The sequence below is a fragment of the Bombus vosnesenskii genome, unplaced genomic scaffold (genome assembly GCF_011952255.1).
Source record: "Bombus vosnesenskii isolate JDL3184/JDL3185 unplaced genomic scaffold, Bvos_JDL3184-5_v1.1 scf7180000013297, whole genome shotgun sequence".
Classification (NCBI taxonomy): Eukaryota; Metazoa; Arthropoda; class Insecta; order Hymenoptera; family Apidae; genus Bombus; species Bombus vosnesenskii.
The window spans coordinates 2201826-2226409 of NW_022882947.1; the positions used below are offsets into that span (position 1 = coordinate 2201826).

General features: G+C 32.8%; 1 protein-coding gene across 7 annotated transcripts; it reads right to left on the minus strand.

The window, feature by feature from the left end:
• Positions 1-1242: 1242 nt before the first annotated feature.
• Positions 1243-20932, minus strand: LOC117233533 (sphingomyelin phosphodiesterase). 7 transcript variants are annotated; one of them, XR_004493336.1, is made up of 12 exons: positions 11421-11628; positions 9717-9821; positions 8823-9028; positions 7452-7748; positions 6705-7097; positions 6259-6431; positions 5697-6059; positions 5161-5353; positions 4908-5092; positions 4595-4780; positions 2510-2667; positions 1243-1639 (listed from the first exon to the last, which is right to left on the minus strand). XR_004493336.1 is itself a non-coding variant. In XM_033493918.1 (11 exons), the coding sequence occupies exons 1-11, from the start codon at positions 11422-11424 to the stop codon at positions 1570-1572; spliced, it is 2175 nt and encodes a 724-aa protein (XP_033349809.1). In that variant the 5' UTR covers positions 11425-11628; the 3' UTR covers positions 1245-1569. The 7 variants fall into 7 exon arrangements, 3 of the variants coding, with proteins under 3 accessions (XP_033349809.1, XP_033349811.1, XP_033349810.1); XR_004493337.1 differs by lacking the exon at positions 11421-11628 and adding an exon at positions 9957-9975; XR_004493339.1 differs by lacking the exon at positions 11421-11628 and adding an exon at positions 20776-20932 and having other exon boundaries at positions 1244-1639.
• Positions 20933-24584: the final 3652 nt, after the last annotated feature.

Here is a 24584-nt window from a genome sequence, read left to right on the forward strand (position 1 = left end):
TGTTTTCGTGTAGTTTTGCTGCAACCTTATTACTAATATCGCTCGCGGTGTTCCACGCGAAATGTTCCTAAAAATTTGTAACATATCACACGAATATACGAACACATTTGCACTTGCATACATACAGAAAGAAACACAACATATATGTGTGTCTATTACGACGACGCATGCATGAGAGCACACATTCACACACACTAACAAGTATGTCAAAGAGAAAAGATTAAAAGTGGAAATGCATACCGGGCGAGCGTAATATAGTTTTAAGCAAGGGTCACGTATTGTACGTATGTGTTGTACATAGCCTAAATAAAAATTACATTTAAAACTAAACGCGCTGTTCTCAAATATTCCACTTAAAATAACCAAATTGAGAAACGTAAAGGAAATATGAGATAAAGAAAGCACAAACAAACTTTAACGAATAGGCCGCGGATTTTTATGCATTTATGTTACTTTTGTTGCTTTTTGATCACTGTGGTGTATTTTTTTCAGATGATAATCCCTTATTCCAAATTAAATTCGCTAATCCACAACCAGCTTTCTTCACCTAGATTCCAAAAGCTTCCTCAATTTGCTTGGAGCTCTCTCGTTGACGCTAAAACTTATATCGTCCATTGTTGAATATCCATTTCTTACAAAAGTATGTAAATTGTAAAAAAATTTTTATTCAATTTTACAATTAAATCCTATATGTCAAACGTCAATTATGCTAATGAAGTTAAGTGTAATAATCGCTAATTGTAAGTACAATTTTTGTATTTCTATTCATAAAAATGTTAATACATTTATAATAATTATGTTTGTGACAACGAATTCAAGAGTAACTATACAATACAAATACGATTATGTACAAAATATTTCTAAAACTAATCAACAGTGTTTGTCGATTTTACCTAGATTTGATTTTATATCTGATTGATTGTATATCTTATTATTCAAACTAGTTGCATTTGCCTGATCTTTTAATTGTATTGCATGTAACAAACTTATAAATGCAATTACTTTTATGTAAATTCACTCTATATTTTCTTTTTTCAAAAATGTATTCTCTATGTTGAGATCACAGAGTAGTAACGATTTCAACTTGTATAGAATTGATATAAACTAAACATGGAATTTAATATGATAATATGCTTCTCTGTCTAGTACATTTTAGTACATTCTATATAGTATTTTTATCAATAGAACATCATTTCTGAAAAAAAAAAAATAAAGTAATTCCTCTTTAGAAACAGTTTATCAAATATTTTTGATACGACAGCAACACACATTCGATGTGTATGTTTATCACATTCAAAGGAAAAATAATTCATGTTTGAAAGTGAAACTTTACGCTATATAATCTCTCTATTGCTAGTTAAATAAATTCTTTTAACTATAACATAACACGGATCTCACGGATATATGTATCTGCATCTGACAATTCCATCATACTTTTGCGTGTAATAGTGCATATTCTTATGCATGTAAATGCATATTACAGCTTTCAAAATAACAATGTCACCATTGTAAATATTTAATAATTTAACAACAGAATCACATCAGTTTTCCGTTTAATGTTATCTTCATTTATCCCAGGCCTAATACATATTTAGGTAAATTATATGCAAATCGAGGAATTGCCATGAAAACAGACAATCTGCAAAGAAAATATAATATACAATTATTTTTTAGGTAAGAAATTTCATAACAGCTTAAGAACTGAATATATATATATACATTTCAGCAGTTTCAATCTCTTAAAAAAAAAATTTTAATCTATTAATTGTAGTATTTAGTAATTGTAGTAATTGTAGGAGTGGTAATTTAACCTAAAACAATCTATTTGTAACTTTCAATCAGTAAAAAAATATTAAAACTTTGGAATGCTATCTAATGAGATCGGAATAACTAGAATTATATATACGTAAATGCGAAAATGCAATGGATACATTAAATAATTTAATTACTTGACTTTGATAAGTTCGCTCGTTAAGAGGTTAAATCTTTTGATCTTTCTCCCCTATCATTTTTTCTTGTTATAACCAAAACAGAGATACGACTTATCCAGTGTTATATCTATAAATTGTTTTGCAGAATTACGTTAAAAATATACAGTGGTTTTGTATAACTTTTAAAAGAAATGAATAACACATCTTGTTTGTAATATTATCTTGCATGTTTCCCATGCAAAATACATACAGCAATTTCAAAATTATTTCAATTATAAATACATTGGTATACAAATATTTTTGTGAATCTGTATACGTTAATGAGTCATACTAGTGATACTCATATAGATATCTATTGGTTTTAGTTTGAAAACTAATACCTCTTTTTTATGATGAAATAAACATTAATTATTTGTGCAAGTAATATTCAATAACATATTAAAAGAGAAATTATATATAGTTTCAAAGTTATTAGCAATTTGTATTATATAGTGGAGGCTTTCATAACTACTAAATACTAATTTATGCAGCATTGAGCATAATTTAAGCGTATAGGTAAAATCTATGTACATACTTACACTATAAGCAATGTAGATTAGTGTTGGAAATTTCAACCACCATTATATGTGTTCCATCACCAGAAGGTACTGTCTGTTATTTAATTACTAGGTGCCATTTGCTAATAAATGTGTATATCACATGAAATAGCTTTTTGACCTTAATAATGGCCAATAAACTGTAAATTTGAGTACTTATTATACAACATTGATATATAGTAGAAAATAAAAAATTTTATTTCTTTTATGTAGTGTAAAAACAATAAAAGATCACCCGATTTTTGTTTCTATATCATTTCAGTAGAAAATTTTTGCAAAATAGTAAAAAGAATAGTTAGAATATATTACAAACTTCAAAACACCATCTTTTATAGTAATTTTTTGCTGAAACCACAAAAGCATTAATATATATACAAGCATTACAGATTTACTAAATATTCCGAAACTGATATTTTATTTAATAACATATATACAGTATTTATATATTGTAGCAGAGTTTTTTAATAATATTGTTTGTCTCTATAATATTTGATATAACAATTATGTCACTTCTTTAGTAATTCATATCGCTTTAGAGAATATGTAATAACTATAAAATATACTAATGCTGTGCGCTGTTTATTCTGAAAAATTATGTTGCTACGTTTCTTGCAAGGAAAATGCTGAAACATACGAACAATGTATGCAACTTATACAGTGATTTAATTCTTTATGCAGCATATACATGCACTAAATATGACTTGTAGAAACCTATATTGAATATTAAAATGAAAATTAATTTAATCCTTTGAGTGTTTAGTCAATAAATTAAATAGACAATTTAAAATGATTAGAATAAAAAATTTATTTTGTGATAAACTGAGAGAATAATACACTGTAACAAATAAAAAATTAAATGCCAAAAGAAATAAGTATATTAATTTAGTACATACTGTGTTAAACAAAAAGAAACACAGGGGAGGAACACATTATTTCTTATTGCTTTTTTTCATTGCATGTGTATTAAAAATTAGATTCAAAAGAATTAAAATGTATCTTTCCGTGTTATTTACAACAAGTACAAGTAGTTTAAGCCATAAAAATGTGAACACTCTTTTAACACATTTATGTTATGTTAACAAGCACTCAAAGAGCTAAATGAAAGAAAATCAGGAACAGAAGACAGTTAAGTTAAAAATAATTAAAATGCATTAACATTTCGAAAATAGCAGCATTTAAATATTAGTATATGTTCACTACTTCTTGCAAAAATATTTTATGGTTAGTAGATTACGAATGTTTATGCATTTATGAAAAATTTAAAGATAAGAAAAAAATATGTAGAATATAAATATGTAATATGTAAAAATATACAAAATGTTAAAAATTTTTAATGTTTTAATTTTATATCTTCAGTTGCATCCACAAAAATATAAACTTGTATAAACATTCGCTAATAATCTTTCATAAAATTAGTATTATTTTGCTTAATATAAACAAAAAGTGATAATACAGGCAGTTGCAGCGTGCAGATTAGTAAAATATATTGTATGTATCAGATCTTTATATAACTATATACATTTGTAGTATTTATTACTTAGAGCTAATTGTTAACATTTGTTACAAAATTTCTTAATAATATTATTAATATGATTAATATAATATCATTAATGTTACTAATCACAATTTATCATATAATCACAGTTAATTATAGTATTACTTTCATTGCTTTCACTGAATTCTTTAAATTCTTAATTTTATTGCCTATGAGAATATTTTCCAAATTTTTTTTAAAAAAATGATTCTTTAAAAGCCGAATTTTTTAAAATTTGAAATCTGAAATGAATATTGGAAGAAATGAAATCTTACAAACAAAAAGTTCGAATATTTTGTACATTAAAAATCTGTAAATATTGGCAATTACCTTTCACAAAGGAAGAACACATTATTATAATTAGAAATTAGACTAATGAAATAGGGAAAAATTATCTAAAGAAAACAAGAAATATCAGTGATAGTCATATACGAATAACAATTAAATGACAAAAATATCTGCAGAATTATACGTCAACTTGGTTGGTATTAACATCACCAGAATAAGATTGGAACCACCAATTAGGTACGTACGAGAAAGCGAGTCCGTTGTAAATCCAAGCTCGCCAACCTGTCCTTGTTTCGTTATCTATTCTAGATTCGAGACTCTGACATAGAGCTTTGCGATCGTGACTTCTTCCACTTCGCAAATCACAAAGTAATCTTTTTCGACATTCATCATTACATTGCGGTCTTACGGGAGAATTCTTATAATAATGTCTGAAACGTAACAATATATACGGGTATTTTAACTAAATTGTATCAAGAACTGATGTTGTTTAAGAGATATCACATCTCAACTTCAATGCCTGGCCAATTTTATGACCTCGCTATATCTCTTACTTACTTATAATACAGATCGAAAAGCGAAGGTTCATTGCTCATCTTATCTATCAGGGTATCCCAGTCCCGTGGTAAAAGCGATGGCATTTGATACGCTTGTCGGGCACTGTACATTTTGTGCCAAATAGGATAATCGTAAAGATTCGCTTCTTTTAGATTCATTACCCAGCTTTCGTGATCTACGACCATCTGTAACAAAATTACGATACATTTTAATCGCGTAATCATACAATAAAAAGGAGTTTAGGATAACTTACCCTCGTGGTTTTTGGATGATCACCATCGACGTAGTATATTCTGTATCCTGGATTGAGTTCATAATAAGGTGTAACCGATGGCCCGACGTAAGCTATGCTAACAGCTCTTCCAAGATCAGCAATATCGTAAAATAATTGGAATTCATCGTAGTGGGTATGTCCAAAAAATTGTGCCGTGATTGTAGATTCGTATCTGTAAACATTGAATTTACAGATAAAACTTTAGGCTCGAGTCTACTTGAAAGTATCTACTTCTTCTTTTTTTTTTTTAAATACTTATAGAGGATTCGAATCTAGTCGGTCAATATTCGAATCGATTTGCGATTTGCTTGACCCCATTGCTATTGAATATCGATATATTTTTCATTTTTTAGTATCTTATTACTTTTTTGTTACACCATGTATTACCGTAACATAAGACTGGCAGCATGAAAACCGATAAAACCCTTCGATAAACCTATTGCATATGCATCTGGACATAAATGTTACAACAGATGAATCACAGTCATTTGGAAACTCGTTACTACTATACTAGCCTGTTAATGATTTGATAATAGTTCCTAGACCACACTTTCAAACAGTCCGAATGACCAGGTGGAATATGCCCAATGATGTGAACTTTCTCGCCATTCATTTCAGCTCCTTGCAACTCATAAACTAGCCATTGCAGTTCGCTCACTGGATCCGTACTATTTATTAGCAGCCACCAGTTTTTGTTATTGCAATAATTCATATTGACAGAAAGGATTCTGAATCCTGGACGCACTAAAACCGAATAAAAAGCGCCACGGCGAACAGTGTGTGAAACACCGGCTGGTAACCAATGTCTCCAGTGTTTATCGAGCGAGTCGTACAACCACGATATGTCGTTTTCTTTTGGCACAAATGGTGGTGGAAAACTGAAACATTTTTTTACATTAATCTCTTTCTTTTTTCCTATTTTTATATACTTTACTATTAAGCCAAATGAGTACAAAATCAAGGATGACACGTTGTTAATAGGAAGGTAGTATTAATAACAAGGTTTGTCAATGAAACAATCGAGATTTTGTCTACAAAGAAGAAAGTTGAGGAAGTAAATAAAAGAATTTTAGTTACCTATTAACAGGAGCACTTTCATGATTTCCAAGAGCAGGAAAGATCGGTATTCCGGGAAACATCTCAATGAGCTGTGTCACCGTTTCATGCAAAACTTTCAGATTTTCCTCTCGCGTTTGATTCCACACGTCATGAGGTGGTAAATCTCCTGTCCACAAAATGTAGTCGATATCCTGGATTAACACGAGAAATTCTCCAAATTATACTGTACGAAATTTTGTAAAAACATCTTTTCTCATAAACATATCTGATTAAAGTAAATCAACTACTTTTCCACATTCCTCCTTTACTTAAATGTCACAGACAATCACCGTTCGTTGTTTTAAATATAATTACAAATTTTATACAATTTGGTAGCAAAAGTCGTTAACATTCGTTGTTTCAAGTTGTCATTTTTTATCTTTGTTTCAAATAAAATTTGTCTGAATGTAAATCTAGTTACTTACAGAATGTGTATCCGCGATGTGCTTAAGCATATGTTCAACCGTTCTTTTTGGCGTGTCACATTTTCGGTAGTCACCCCATCGTCCAGCACGTGCGGCTGGTGTCTGGGGTGCCCCATTGGTTAATCTGCAGCACAAGGGTTCATTACAATCTGCGTTCGCACCCTCTTGGTAGTAAGGATCGTAGTGCGTATCAGAGATATGAAGAACCTTGAAGGTAGGCGCACCTTCTTGAGGCGGCACGGGTGGTTTCACAGGTGGTTTATTCACTGGCGGGAATGCAACTTCCCACTCGTGTAGAGGATTATACGCGTCGTCGCATGCGTCGCCGATAACAAAGCTGCAGATTTGCGATGGTCCCATATCTACTTGTTTCAACACGTAAATAACTTCGCCCTGAAGAAAACCATCGTTCAACGTGCAATTAATTCCATAGAAAACAGTCTATAACGATATTTAATATTTCAAGTAAACTGAACATTTTTATGCAAAGCTTATTCATCTACGCATCTATAAAACGTCTGAAAATTTTATTGACAAAGTAACGCTAAAATCAGAAGATCGATAAGAATGTACTTCTCACGGTTCTCTCCTGTGGTTTTCATACGCGAATAATTAAAAATAATAAGAAATAATTTTAAATAGATAGAGTTTCATTTCAGAGGAGCGGTTTTTCAAAAGCAACGAGTTGAAGTGATAGGAAATTGTAGAATGGTTTGATAGAAGGGAAATCAATATCGTAAAACTTACCCCAAAGAGCAATGTAACTCCGTGACAAACTCGAGGGCTTTGAATATTAAGGGATGTACAAAATTGGTAAATGCTGTTCATAATTTCTTCGTCGTTTTTGCCAACCTTTATGTAATGTAGAAGAAGACCTGCCCCAACTTTGCACGCCGAACAAGACACTTTCGACATCACCGATGTCTCTACCTCCATCATCACTTGCTTTAGATCCAGTAATTTTAAAGCTTTATCCACAAATCCTGACAAGTGCCCATTTGATTGCGCGTTCTCCATCTCCCACAACATTCTAGAATAATTGTGCTGAAAAGAAACACGCGAATTTTTACCACGATCAATGATAGAATATTAAAACGATAAATATAATTATATAAAATTTAGATCGCAAAGTTTCTATTTTGTAATTTTTTAAATAAAATAACAGTATTGATAACGCAAGACTAGTTCTCTTTTACACAAATTTAGAAATATTTCCTAGGAAGTTGCGAGAGGCAAGTAGATCCCTCAACGCAGGAAACGCATCTTCTTTTTTTTTCTTTCTTCATTCGGAGAATAATGAATCTTCCATCGAAACGAAGAATCGTATCATCGCAAAAACTTTCGCGGGGAAAGTCACTGACATTGGATTAGAGTCTACGTATAAACCTAAGTAGGAAGGATACAGTACAGGTATATATATACTTATCCTTGTTGATCAAGTTGGTGAAAGTATTTTGGCACTGAAAGTGAGAGTTGGCGACATCGTGGAACGTGAAAAAAGGCGGGGAGATACGGAAGAACCAAAAGACAAGGTAACGCCTTGTGAAAATAAATCGATATACACAGTGTTCCCGAAACCATAGCACGATCGGAAAGAAAATGATTCCTCGTGTGAAAATATAGATTAACATTTTTTCCACATACAGCTCGCCGAACTTCAGTTCTCTGATCTTATATTCTCTACCTCGTATTTAATATGCATAATTCAACATTCCAACGTTTAAAGTCCAGTATTTCTTAATCAATACCATTACTCTATTCCTTACATAGACCACGTGTTATCCCGTGTCCCACATCCCGTGAACTTGACTTCGGATGCACAGATATAGGATATTGGCACGTTGGATATAGAGTATGTGAATGGTATGGAAAGTGGGATAGAGATCGCGGGGTCTAATATGCACCTTTTCACTCAGAAACGCACTTTCGCAGCACATATGTAACTTTTTTCTATTAGTAATGGAATATCGGCTGTGCGATATGCGCATGACACAGAGATACGAGATATTCCAAGTAGATCGCGTAAGTTAACGTTTTCGAAAATGAGTCTCGGTCTATAAAAGTTTGGAAAGCCCCGAACTTAGAGACGTAGCGCAGAGACGTTACCAATTTTCTTACCCGTGAAAGTTGATCGAGGTTAGTACCATTAATGCGTATAGTTTCCGCGGTCGGTGGTAAATCTCGGAGCGTCTCGGTATATGGTAAAACGGTAACGTCCAACCCTCTTGCGGCACTTGCTTTGGCGAGCCATTCGTCTGCAAGTTGTGTCCAGTTGCTCATAGGCATTTCCTCTTTCTCCTTTGACCTGTCCCTGACGGGATTTCCTGCAAGAACAAAATAATAAACATTTTTCTTTTTTTTTTCTTTTTTTTTTGAGGAAATGTGGTATTTAAGTGTTTGAGTGATACGACCGTAGATGAAACCTGCATGAAACTGTATATCAGGACGAAACTATGTACCATACTTATCTTTATTGACGAAACCAAGGTCAATATGTACTTATGAATCTGAAAAAGATGCAACATCCAAAGGTTCTTTCCATTTCGTAAAGTTCGAAGTTTATTTTCAGGATTCTATCCTTTGGTGTTGTTGATGTTCGTTTAAGCAAATTCGCAAAGTATGCCAATGTCAGAAATGTATAGCTATCTAAAAGTACGTGTTCATGCAGGGTATGAGCTTAAATTATATAATTTCTCCGATACGCTAGAAACATTCTATAATAAGCGTGTCTCAGGAAATCCCATAATTCGTAATCAAATCGATATCATCAGACAGCATATAAATTTCAAGTACTTTCTCTATAAAACGAGGTTATGGTATTGCAAACGTTTCGCTCCATTTTCGATGTGAGTAATAAACTATCATATAATTTATGTAAAAATAGTAACGTGCTTTAAACCTCTCCCTCCCTCGCCCTATGTTTTTTCTTTTTTTTTTTTTTTTCTTATAGATATACGATACTGTATACTATTTGTTCAATTAATCGAATGATCTAAAATGCAATTCACATACCAACAGCGCTTTTCAACATTCCAACGAGGAAAAAGCAAATAAGAATACTCGTGATGATCCATCTTTGATTTGGCATGCTACGATTTGGCTCTTTGGTATCGTCAACTGAAACGAAAAAATAGCTCTTTTACATCAGATATTCGTAACAAGCAGAAAATTATAAATAAATAGATTATAGACAAAAATCTCTTTACGCAATCTTTAATGGCGTATAACAGAGTTTGCCGATGTGGAACGTACGCATTACTTGGAGGAAATCTCGAATACATATTTTGGAGGCAATTAAAAAAATTATGTTGTATTCGTCATCTTCATCGCCGGTATAGCCAACAAATCACTATTACTTTTTATACTAGCAGGCGTTCCTTCTTACGTAACATTCGTACGTGTTGTCGGTCTCCTGATTGCCCATTTTTCCATAATCAACTAAATCAATCAAATCAGTCTAATTAAAAACACCTCCACTATTCCTTTTTGTCTTAATCGAATTACCTATTTATATTATATATATATATATTTTTTTTTTCAAAACTTGATTTATTACGCTAGACGGTGCATCAAAATCTTTTTCAGACTTTGAGCTGAGACACGATCGAAAAAATGTTGAAATGACAAAGTTGAGATTCGGGATACGCTAACGTGTAGGGAATATTAATAACGATAAATTTAAGTCGACGATCGACCAACCTATTAATTGAGGATCCTGTGTCGTAGTCTGTGAAATTGCACGCGCAGTGGATGTTCTTTCGATCGTAACGTGACTACCGGTTGCAGTGGGTCAGTGAGATCTGTTTTGGCGAAAGTTCGATGTGCGATCGTATCTAACTGATGCGCTATTTCCGTATATCTCTTTCCTTTCCTTTCACGAGATTCTCACAACGTTTACAATTAGTCGCAGCAAACTATGACCGATCGAAACCTCCGATACACACGATCGCCACAAATCGGCATGGAAAGCTCGCTGATTGATCGCTATTCACGATTATTTCAAGCAATATCAATGACTCGTACTGTTCTTGAATTAACAACTTCTTCGTTGAATTTGTTTAACGTGGAGAAGAAGAGAAAAGAGGAGAGAGTGGCATGAATACTCTACTTGTGATTTCTGCGATTAATACTATATCCTACCTGTACCGATAACGTGGAATCAGGCTTCCATATTATTCGCAGGCAAATTATTCGAAAAGCTGATTGCCCAATTTAATAATCGTTTTCCGAATATTTTATTGACGCGTGTGCTGAAAAGCCGGACTCTCTCTTGCGTAATTAGACTAATATTATTAGTGAAAGTTTGCAATTGGCACGTTACAACTTACCAGAGTTAATACATTCTTTCTTGCCAGAATAAAAATGAAGTTTTACAAATGAACTTTAGAAATCGTCAGTCACTCCATTATTACGCGTTCTCGCATAAAATTGTAAAATTGTAAAAAAAATAGTCGGTGTAACTCGCAATTTGTAACTCGTCGATTTATCGATATCATTGATTAGTTTTCTAGAAAATTACTGTGCGTCTCGCTGTGTGTTTATTATTAGCAAATTACCGTGAAACAGAGCTCCGGTATATACACAACATAAAATAAACCTATTCTGTTGTGAAACTCTTGCACTTTCGATAACAATGAGCGGAAGGAGGTTAAGCGAACTCAAACACAAAAGAAAAAAGGAATAAACGCGTTCCATTCGATTTTCAAGCGAACCTACCCATTCGCCGCGCAGTTGATCGATAATTTTATGTTCCATTTATTTGTCTGAGAAACGAGCGCTATTCGAACGCGTCCCGCCAATAAAAATAACGGTGCACCGAAACTACTTCGAATTTCTTAGCACGGAGGAATTCCGAAGGTTCGGCTGATGAATCAAACGGCGAGAGAACGAGTAAAACAGCCAAGTGGAATAAGCGGTTAACCGTTATTCGACCCACCAAGGGACCTTGCTTGCTGAAACAAGCCACACTTCGGCTATGCTCCGTATTTCACTCATTCAAAACGAAATCGTCGCAGAGCGATCTTTCAGACTCTCAGCTTCCGCGCTCGCTTCCCACTCTCCGGCTACGTGACTAGTGTTTCACCGCGAGAACCAATTTTAGGCTGAAGCAAACGAGTCGAGCTTCGAAAATTCTATGCAACGAATCGTAACGATTATAACTAAGATATTTATGCATATAATTGAAAAAATGTAGTTTCTCGTTACCATCGGGGCAAATCACGATGTGAAATTATAAATAGGATATTACAGACTATTTCTGCTTATAGTTGTGCTTCGGTGGCAGCGTGTGCAGACGCATAGCTATAGCCAAAATTCATCGTAGATGTAGCAGTATTTTTTTTACGAATATCTTGGAAATTAAGGCCGACCAAGGTTATATGCAGAGGAAAAAGTTGTTCAAAGTTGTCGAACTTTACGACATATTCAACAAATATTATCGAAATCGAAGAGTTCTACAATATCATCTCTTTAGAAGATACGATAAATGAGAAATAAGATAAAAGTAACAAATAAGATAAAAAGCAGCAAGGGCGAGATCTTGAACAATCACGATGAACGATATAGCTTACGAGCAATTAAGATAAATTCCAGAAAAAGTAAACACGAAAAGTGTAAGGGTTGTTGAAAAATATTTCAATGATAAGATTTGCGCAGAAAGTATGCGCAGGTCATTGAGCGAAATATTATCGCTGTCGAGGGGCAGAGAAAAATATATGCGATAATAATTACAAGAAAAACGAGAATTGTTCGATTTCAGGAACAATAAGAGTATTATCATACATCAGTGGAGTATATGCATTAGTATTGACCTCGGCAATAAAATTTACCATTTCCTGTTTAAATGTCATTGAGTTGTATTACCGAATGATTCGTTGGTCAGCTTGAAAAGAGAATCTCTCATTGTCCAGCATCAAACAGTCCTTCATCATGCTCAATAAGTTTCCACAATTACCGTGGCACTTGAAAGTCTAAATCGCTGATGTTCTTTAAGTTTCAATCATCCAATATACGTATAATATCTCTTTGAAACTTTGCCAAGTTTTCGATTCTCTCGTTTTAAAGTTCACATTTTTCATGACAATTATCAAACATAATTATTTCCTATTATTTCTAAACACCAATATTTATGCGATATTAAATTTCGTCATAATTATCGATATCTCTTCCATCTCGCCTCTATCGATGATTTTTTAATACTTTGTCGAGGTTATGATTCCCGACAACTTTTTCTTTCTACGTGTAACGGCCGCTCGATTTGGTTTCCTATATATTCGCAAAAAACTGTCAGTGCCACGGCAGTGAATTCTACCCATAACTGTACGTCTGTGATAGCGTATACGTCAGTATTGCTGGTCGACGCACCGTCAGGCACGACCACATAAAATGACACTTAAACCCAAGCCTATATGAACTATACACAGAAAACGAGAATTAAGTTTAGGTTAGGCGGCTATATTATACGGCCGCTCCACAGCATGGCGTCCGATAAACAATAGTGACACATGACTATAGACAGAATTCACTGTGGGAATACTGGCTGTTTTTTGCGAATAATTCAAAGCCAAGGAAAAAGTTATTCAAAATATTTATTTCTACGACATATCCAAAACATGATCGAGGTCGATGACACGACTGAGGTATCTATAATTACCAATTTCATCATTACTTCTAGTCTATTATTCATCATGCAAAAAGTTGTGTGCATTAAATAAATGAAATTTATGTTTCTGCTAGCTGGAATAAATGTTTTAATACATAAATTACCAATCAGCTCAACAACACTACTATACAATAAACAAATCTATGAAACAATGGTTCTCTCGAACGAATAAGAGTTAGGGTATGAAAGTATTCTCAATTATCATAAGGAAACTATCGCTTAACCTGTATACCTGCGGTTACCAAGGGAGACGAGTTAACCCGTCACTCGAATTGCTAATCCCTTGGAAATAATATCTTTATTTAGAAATCTTCTATTTATTATGCGTTGACTTTTGCTGAATATAAATTATATCGTGCTTATATTTCGAAAAATTTAATATTCGGTATTTTCGGCTGAAGAACGCTTAGCAGTTAAAATTCTACGTAATATTATTACCTAACGTCGATAGTGTTACATAGAGAAAACAATAAACTGTGTGACCGATAGGAGGGAATAGTGTTTCAGTTCAACAAGAGGAGTAGATATCTTCATGGCATGATACCAGTAATTCAATCGTCAGTTTAATATGATCACAAACATATTACATGATAAGAAAGTGTTTACTACCTGTATCGTAATTCATATTGTAGAATCTAAGAGCTTTGATATCACGATTTCATTGCACAAAAGGCTTTATACCACTGGTTCTCAACTAGTACTAACTGATTCACGCTTGCTACTAATAATAATCTAAATTTCTATCAAGTACTTTATGTATAGACAAATCTAAACTTCACCTACGCGCAATTAATTTTTGTCTAACACTAAATGTATGTTCGCAGTAAATATCTACTTCTATATACATTTTCCGATTGGTTTCAAATACTAGTACAATCATGACAATCGTGTCTCGTTACAGCGTTAATGGGAGCCATTCAAAATTTCAAAGTGTTTTGTATAAAGTGTTTGTATACATGGTAAACGTTCAAATACTTCCGTGAATTAGTGTACATATGTGTCTAATGTATTAGCGGAATTTTCTAAATTACACTGCAAATGATTTACGTATATTCTTATCTAACTACGTTTAAATGTAAAATAGGTTTAAATTTCTATAGATCAAAGCTAAGGTTATTCGAATTAAACCGTATGAACAGGAAGCCGTCACGAATACTACAGTTAATCGTACGCGAAGTTGAAAGTTATCAAACCAACGAGGAATACCTTGTATAGTATCTAGCAAGAAAGGGGTCATTAACTGTCATCGATTAACGAGAGTAGACATACATATTACTTTGGCACTCTCGACGAATGATAATATATTATTAAACATTTTGCTTTAATAGAGTATGACAGTCTCATAGAGTCAAGAATAGAACGATGTCTGGGACAAAATAATCACTGCGTGAACAGCAGTCGAATTCAATTAGCTTTTAGCTGTGCTTACTTAACTCTACTTACTCGCATTAACTTAAATACTACTGTATGTACGAGTAATGATATTTAAATATGATGACATAAGAAATGACTTCGTTGTATCTGACTACTCTATAAAAAATAATTTCAAAAACTTTAACTGAACAGTACTTCTGCTAAAATCCTCAAAACAATCAAATGTTTCTCAAGAATAGTAAAATTCAACTTGTAATTAAAAGAAATGGAAAAATTTTACCTTGAATTTCAATTCTGCATCACTTTTGGCAACATTCTCCTTCTGTAACGTTTTCTTTATTATAAATGCCCACTGATCCAAGGGCAATTGCAATTGTATATGACAGTATAAGATAATATTGTATAAAATACAAAATTATACAAATGATTTTTAGTCAACTTTGGAGTGTGTACCTCATACATTACATAATCGTTAATAGCATAAAATAAAAATTCTCAGGAATGTAAGAACACTTAAAAAGATACGAACAAGTTACGAAATCGTAGCACGAAGCACGAAGGAAGTGTAATTGTCCTCGATAGAATCTGTTTTCATGAATTTGGGAAAATTCTCACGTAAATGAGACATTGCGCAAGAAAAATACTTGAAACGATGTTACGAAATAGTAACTGTCGCTAATTCTTTCCTGTTCGCTGTTCTAGTCTTCCAACAATTGTAATCCAATAATTAATTGTTGCTCGAAATGTACGAACTCTTCTTTGTTTTAATAAGAAATAATTCAACGAATAAAAATTTTCAGCCTAAAATTTTTCTGTTCAATTCAAAGCAGATTCTTAAAAAATGATAGAATTTTCAAAGAATTTTTAAAACAAAAAATAGAGTATTTGTAAAAAAAACTTGTATTTTTTAATACAATAAAAAAAAATTTATTGTATTAAAAGCACAATATTAATTTAAATTAGGTATCTGGCACACGTTGAGCGTAGAGCAATGCAATGCAGTACAGTAATAAACTCAAAATAGCATATTCTCTGCATTACACTCTGTATGTGGTAGTTTTTACTAATTTTAAACTTCGAAATAATGTGTATAAAAATGGTATGACTTTTTTGGCATACATAAACAGATAGATAGTATAAAACGGTACGAAAACTAGATAAAGAATTATAAATAAATTGAAACACAGGCATTCGAACTATGAACTGAAGTAAACGTAAAAGATTCGTGTCTGCCACTTATTATAAGTTATGTTCTATACTACTCTGAATGCTTAGCACTTATTATTTCTCGCATACGCAGAGTATTTGCCATTAAATCCATTAAACATTTAAACATCGATTCCATTGAACATTTCATTAAATATTAGCTCGATTGAATATACGGGGCGTTTCGTTTATCTGCAAACGGTAGAATATCTCACGAGAGATTAAAATTATTGAAAAAATGTTTTAGCAAAAGCTATTTGATTCGATATGATTCATAAAATTGATCAAATGTCATATTATCCAGATCCAATCAGTTTTTGTGAAATTTTCGTATTTTCTTATATTCATAATATTTATATTACGATGTATTTTTAAATACTGTTTCACTTTTACGATATTGTTAATATTTGCGTATTAAATCGCATTATCAATCGTTTTAAATTGACATTCTAGTCATTTGATTATCAGAACAATGTATGTCAGGATATTAAATACATTATTAAATACAATGTTATTAAATACGTATCGCAACAAATAATAGAAATACATTAAAAAATATTTTTAAAATATTTTATTATAAAATGTATCGGCAAGATAATGTTAATCTCAAGTTACCATATGTAGATATATGAAACGGGTCAATAATTTGCAATGCATGTATATTCCACAAATGAGACAAGCTGCAAAATAATTTAGGAACATGAAGCACAAATATGTACTCGTATTGTACAAACTTTAGCATGGATGTTCCATATAACATTTTCAAAGTCGCGGAAGGATCAAGAAAAGACTGTTGAAAGCAAAGAACAGGAAATCATTAAGATAGTTAAGAAAACAACACATACTTTCAAGGAAATGTTAGCAAGGACAAGAGAAGAAGTTATTACTTCTGTTTCACTTTTCTATTTAGAAGTTGCTTCGGAGAGATACTTTTTACTTTTGCCTCGAATAAAATTTATCCAAGCCTCTAAGAAACTTGTATCTTGTGATTCGCAATAAACAATAATAGTATTAATTTAATCACGCAAGGAATCCTAGACATGAACAGTTCTGTTGTCCTAATTACCGCTAACAAAATGTGCTACATCGTAATATTTACTGGTTTCCCCCTTCGTTTGATATGAAAGATTTATGTAAAAAATAGTATTATATTTTTATCTTCAAAAGTGAAGTATAATTTTTTAGAACAAACAAAAAAATCTACGCAAAGATTTGATTCATCCATTAAATCTTTGGTGAGCATGAAGCATCGCGCCTTAAACATCATAAATACTTCTCTGTGAAACTAATAATTCTGACCTATACTCTTTTGCCCGCCCAGCAAAGAAGTGCCATAACGAGTTGCTATACTTTGGGAATTTTATTTATTTTTGAGCGTGATACGCATTCTGTACATTTTTGCATCTTTCGATTCCCCATAAGCGAATAAATGTTCGTACACACGTATGGAACTATACATCAGGCACTCATTCAACGAATCGTTCATGACCAACGGCCGATCGTCCTATGTCTGAAACATCTAACCTACTTAATCCTCGCTCTCTCTCACCGTGACGTCACTCACTACCATCGTAACTTTGTCAAGACCCCCAGATTTACTTTAGATGTGCAATCGTAACTTGTGTCAAGAACTTTTATGCAATGAGGTCATAATCATAGCTAATTTTATGAATTAATGGCATTTCCACTCACGACTGATCTCACTTTGATTACCCTTGAATAATAAGTATATGAGCTTGTATGCACGCGAAGCACCGTGAAGATCTGACATAGCCGACATAGTAGGATTGAAAAATATTTGAGAAATTATTTCGAGAAATGTTTACGTATACAAATAATTGTATTCATAAAAAATATTAAATTGCACAAATATTCACAGTTTAATAATAATATATATGTCGGAGATGAAAGAACACCGGAGCCTTCCCTCTGGAACTTCGGGAAAATCCGTAAAATTGTAATTAAAGTTTACAGTCGTAATTAAACAATCTGCCATCATCCTGCCCAATTGTACTTGTTTGCGATTTGTGATAATAAACTTGGGCTCAAGGCGACCATCAGTCACCGAACGTAGCCACGGTCAACGGGATGAAAGATATACTTGCTCTAACTCAAATTCACCGATCGTCAGGCGCTGCTCTCTTCGTCGGTGAGATCTCAAGAAAGAATGAATTTTCGTCCCAATGATGCCACAGAGGAAAACTATGATGGGGAAGGACACGAGATCATCGGACTCGTCGGGTATAGCCCTCGTTTCGAAAGTAAGGGAAATTGACGCCGCTGTCAATTGGTCAGTTTGGGACAAAGACGGTCTGTCCGTTTGGAAAATCTTAATTGTCGGAAAAACCCAGGCTTTATGGCGGGTCCTCGGGCTAACTGGACTTGTGCTGTGTACGTGCCTCAACATCAGGTATTCATTGTCAGAAGGAACCGTTGGAATGTTTTACTGTCAGATATCTCTATTGGTATTTCTTTTAATGAGAGTCATACTATAACTCCACACTTTTGTTAGGCGAACGTTCGGCGACTGATGGTCGCCTTGAGCCCAAGTTTATTATCACAAATCGCAAACAAGTACAATTGGGCAGGACGACGGCAGATTGTTTAATTACGACTGTAAACTTTACAATTTTACGGATTTTCCCGAAGTTCCAGAGGGAAGGCTCCGGTGTCCTTTCATCTCCGACATATAAATAATGTTCTATACTGAAAAATCAATATAAATGAAATCTTAATAATAATTGAGTTTACATATAATAATGGCATGAATCATATCGTATTATGTGGATTGATTTCCTTTTTTCATTCTAATGAATCGTTTATTTATCATCACCAAGACCCCCCGATTGATTTTCTCAAAAGCTTAGATTAGCCAAATTACTTAAATTCAAACGACTTGACGTCAATTGATTTGACAAATAAATAGAAATTTGGAAGAATATTTCAAGTTAAATAAATAACAGATTTACAGCGAGTGAAGTAATTTCAAGCTTCTTGAATCTACATAGGTAGCTTAACTAATGTAAATGAGGCTTCATGCATTCTAATCAATACGAAGTGTCATTGAAACTATACAAGATGTATAGCGTAACTATCAAGTTCAATGCAATAAGTTCAAAGAAGAAAAAACGTCGTTATCATCCGCTGCTATTATGAGTACGAATTGATATAGTGTCTCGATATAATATGTATGTACAGTACTATAATTAATCCATTTAATAAATTACATTCAAATCAAGGAAAACAATTTAGATAATTCGTAGAAAAATATCTGGATACTTTTTATTATTTTTGACTTATGACTTTTGATTATAGTCAAATGAAACTGCAATGATTTTATTCTTCATAGTTATCGTAGCTATTCCTACAGTATATTGTAACTCGATTAAATTAATTCCTGAAAGATAATATGCAATAATAAAACTAACGCTTGAAACTACAATACTTTGTTATATCTATATGTGTGAAGTCTTAACGCAATTTAGTTATTCCATATCTTTGTTTTGTTCTCATCATAAAATCTCCTTAACTTCATCTGTAATTTGAATTTAGGACAACGATGTATATCAATAAATAAATTGTTAAAATAAATGAATAAAAGGTGATCGATACATACGAAGTTGTGATGAAAGAATGCAAAGACAGAACGTATTGCTTAATCGTTTTTGATGGCGTAAGAATACACTTGATTTGCAAAAACAAAAAGGCCTTATGAAATTCCTGACCATGGGATTTTCATCACGCGTATCGAGCTCTTCGCATAGCAGCGCCGTATTTAATTGAAATGCGTGTCTTGAAAGTCATTCGTATTGTTCGAGTGAACGCACGTCAAAAAATCCTCCAATGCGAAACCTTTCGTGTAAGACGTGCGTTCCATTCCCACTAATCCTAAGGTTTCGTTGCAACTTATCTGCTTCGATATTCTTTTAACATTCGGTTTGGCTTGTGCATAAAATTCTTATTTTTGTCTATACAAAATTTGTATTTTTCAAAAAGTATAATATGCTAATGTTGTGTAAATAAAAATAAGGACAGAACATAGGAAAGATGTTTTTGCGTTTTTAATTTGACTGGTAAAGGTTTGTTTTATTTAAATTAATAATAGGGCAACTTTTGACGATGATTGATGGCTTTTTAATGAGCATTGATGACTTTTTAACTATATCGTTAATAAAGGCGACGAATGTACTATAATCTTCCAATTGCCCCAAAGATATTAAAAATTGTCATTCTACTTACATATTACATTAGGAAACGCTCCTCTATATGTTATCTTTATCGTTATCTTTATACATGTATAATATATTTATATTTATTGTACAAATAGTAGAAGACAATATAACAAAATTACTGTTTTATAGCAGAAGGAATTTAATTTCATAGAAAAATAAAGAACAACGAGGTTATGCGCCCAACAACATTTTGGACAACTTTTAAATGAATATATATATAACTAAACATGTACATCGTTTAACTCCCCAGTACAATCAGTAATTTCAAGAGTAATGAAATACGTTCAAGTGGCAAGTCTATTATTATAGACTGCCTACTTATCAGCTGATTACAACGATAATGATATAAACTAAAATGTAAGAAAACTCACGAATTTTGAAGTACGTAGGGTGTCACGTGGTACATAAAGAAACGTTGGGAAGTGCAAGGATTGAAGAAATGGTCGACAATTTGAAAAATGTCTAAGGAACTACGTATTCTCCGAGATAAATCAGTTTTGTAACATTTGAAGATTCAGCCGGACGTTCCGCACGTTTTCTAGATCACCAGGGACAAAACACGCACGCACACGTGTTCACTACACACTACGATATTTACCGAAAGGATTCTTCTTCTCTTTTTCTTTCTCCCCCCCCAATCGGTTGTTGGTATTCCACGCGCGTGCGTACTAACCCGCAACACAAACACGTGTGCCAACCTGGCCGCAGTGACGACTCGGCGTACACTGAGCAATACTCAGCGAATGCACAGAAATATCCCACTTACTATTTCGTCCCACACTCCCACTCTTGTCCCCACCATTTGCATATAGCTTTTTGTAACTTCATCTGGCTCCGTTAATTCTTCCTATAATGACTTACGAAGTTAATTATGAGTTATCTAATTAAACAATAAATATATTCGTCTTTGTTTAAAAGCAGTTAAAGCTTAAAACTGATCCTTATATTAGTATCTTACATCTTCTTTACAAGAACATTAAAAAAGGGGTGGTTTTATCATTAATAATAGAAATTATAGTTCTTAACATAAGTTAACCTGTTAAGTGAAAAAGTATTAGAACTTTAGCAAAAAAAAAATAACTATTAATTATTATGTCATTTGAAACATTCGACTGCAGGTGACCCATATAGTAGAACCCCAAATTCTGTATTATACGAAATCCACAGTTTATCATTTAAGACCTTATTCAATTTATTTACGAATTGTTTGAATTAGATAATTATTGAATTAGATAACCCTCATAGACATGTGGAAAGATCACGATTGATTCAAATAGCGATATTTAAAACCGATAAAACAGCAAGAGGTACAGCAATAATAGATATAATTTCTACTAAGACAATATTTTTTAAGCGCGTTGTTACATTCCTGGAAATAAGCTTTTTATTCTGGCATTTCTTTCTTGGCTCTAATTAGAGAAGAGATACGATGTGTTCTGATTGCGCGAATTATCCTGTGTACTTGTACACATGTAAAAAAGTTATAGTACAATAAATTGTTAATCAGCCTCTTATTATACATTGTTATATGAGGAAATAAAAGTAACGTTATCAAAGATAAAGGTGATTATTGCACCATAATGTATATACTCGCCGACAAAGAGAAAATCGTATTCTAAGAAAAGAAATTATCTAGACAAATGGCAATTAAGTGTTCGTATTATTCATCAATGCATGATATATACAATGATTTGTAATAACAAAATCTGAATTTAATAAAATTGTACAAGTTAATTATAAAATAATAATTAGAAGTAGCGCACAGCAACGTATATTGCTGCATTCACGGTAATTTCCTCGCGTTCCTACCTTTTCTTGAGTTTTCAAGGAAATTGATATTTTCTAGATGATATTACTTTGTTATTTTTTCATTTTCTACGAAATGATAAAAGTATTAGGTATAAATTAATGGTGTTAAGGTTTTACTGAGATAGTCATTGAAAGTAAGCACGTGTTCGATAGTGATGGTCCAAGAGATTTTGTTGATCATTTATATTTCTGCATATTGATTTATTATACTTACAGATAAGATAACTATCGTAGAAAAAGCTGTTTGCTTCTAGGTTTATATAGGCGTTATTACACTGCTTTATTCTCGTCAGTTCGTTTTAAGATACGTATCAATACGTTATAGTTTCTAATCCTTGTGGAATTTTATATTGACATTTACATCGATTTCAACAACTCATAAACTTTAACTTTATTCGTCACCAGCCAGTAATGTATAAAATGTTGTTACTAACGTCGTTACTGATACCGACGATTTTTACTAATTTAATTAATTGTAACGATGTCAATGCTGCTACTACTGCTGTATTAACGAGACCATCTAGTCGGGCTTACAATTGTTTCGTGAAAATTAATTACGGTTGCGACGTATTCAAATCTAATATCAATGTTGGCACGATTATTGGTTCGGCAGATTTCATAAAAGATGGGCCAAAGGATGGAGAACTCGCTAGTGCTGGAAACTCGTTGTATGATGTATTAGACGAACATCGATCTGGACGTTGGAGCCAATCTTATTTAAAAATAAAGGAACATAACGCCACTCATTTCGTTACGGACATTGCTTGGATTTTTAGCAATAAAACAGTAATAGTTGACAAGGTTCAAGTATTTTTATCCAATGGCAATTACACGGAGGATCAACCGATTCGGAGATCCTCATTGAATTTAGCGTGCTCGTATCAAACCAATGATCATCTGATTGTTGAAAATTACGTTCTCCGATTCAACTGCTACATTTCCAGTGAATTCATCGAAGATCTTTTCTACCTCTCTAAAGGTTCAGGAATTCTTTTATCGACCTTGAAAATAGCTGGAACAAATTATGCTTTCTATCAAGTCGCTGACGTTTCCATTCACGAAACTGTTAACCAGATCGCTAATTACCATGGATTTGTTTCCCAGCCACCTAGCCGTGCGGCGTTGTGTCAATCGAGGGTAAACAAAAATTGCGGACGGATCAAATACGAGCCGCAGAGCGTGGAAGCATTCAAAGGGTTCCCTTATAAGGAATACAGTCCACCAGATGGGAAAATTGCTAGTGGCAACAAAAAGGAATTTTTCGAATTGGATGAATATGGTGCAGATCGATGGACACGAGTCAATTTCCCTGACGTGAATTGTTACAATCAGACGCACGTGTCTTTCGACATTATTTGGTACCTCACTATGCCCCACCGTACCGACGATATTCAGATATACGTGAGTAACGAAAATTACACATCAATGGAACCGCTATCCAGGCGTCATTTAGATCTTGATCCACTTTGCACGGTACAATATCATGGAGTATTCCCACCTCGGCAATTGACCATATCATGTCCAATTTCGTTGGAGAAATATCGTCGATTAAATAAACTGAAAGAATTATTGCTGTTAAGTATATGGAATATATATGACACTGCGTTCGGATTTTATCAAGTTGTAGATATTAAAGAACTGTCAAAGGAACAGTCATACGAAAATATATTGCGTAAATGTCAATTAATAAATTAACATAAAACTTTTATTCATTTAAGCATCGTGTTGTTTTTTTAATATTATGTATTTATGTAATTACAATAATGTTGATCGTACTTTACTACACCACATATTTTACACTAATATTTTATACTAGTTTACTCATTAAATATAACAGGTAAAATGGTAATAAATGGTAATAAAAAATATAATCTTGTTATAAGTACCAAGATTCATTCGATAATAGCGAACAATTGAGTAGCATGACCTTAACTTTCCAGACGTCTTATCGATAAAACATTCTATCATGAACTATTTCTATTTGCCGGGAAACATAGATAATTAATTTAATATCTTAAAAAATGCGGTACTGATTGTATCACAAATCAAACATGACATTTCTATTGTACTTTATCAAATGTCAATATAAATAGAATCGATAATATACAACATTAATATAATTATCAAGAAGAAATATGTAATTTTCATTAAATTACAATGTTTGTATTAGAAATGTTAAATAAATATCATAAAAGATATATTTTCATGAAAATGTTCTCATTTAGATATTTATTTTCTTCCGGCGAGGGTACTTTGTAAATATGATTAACAAATACGCGAACAAATCTGGCGCGAAGTCATCAGGTGGCACCACGTATCTCACAAGGGATACTACGGACATGGCCCTCGCCGATTTGAATGAAAAGTGTGGTTAGTTTAGTATATACGTGAAATAAATATAATTGTAATTTCTGTTGTACATATTATTTATTATTGATAAGTATTTATAATCATTCGTTAATCTGCATATTTAATTTTCCTGCCATGAATTAACATTAGTTATAAACGATCTCCTCAATTTTATATTAGGTAAGCTGACAGCACTTTGTCATTTAAAATCGAAAGCATACTTATCGAACAACGAAGATGAAATATTAG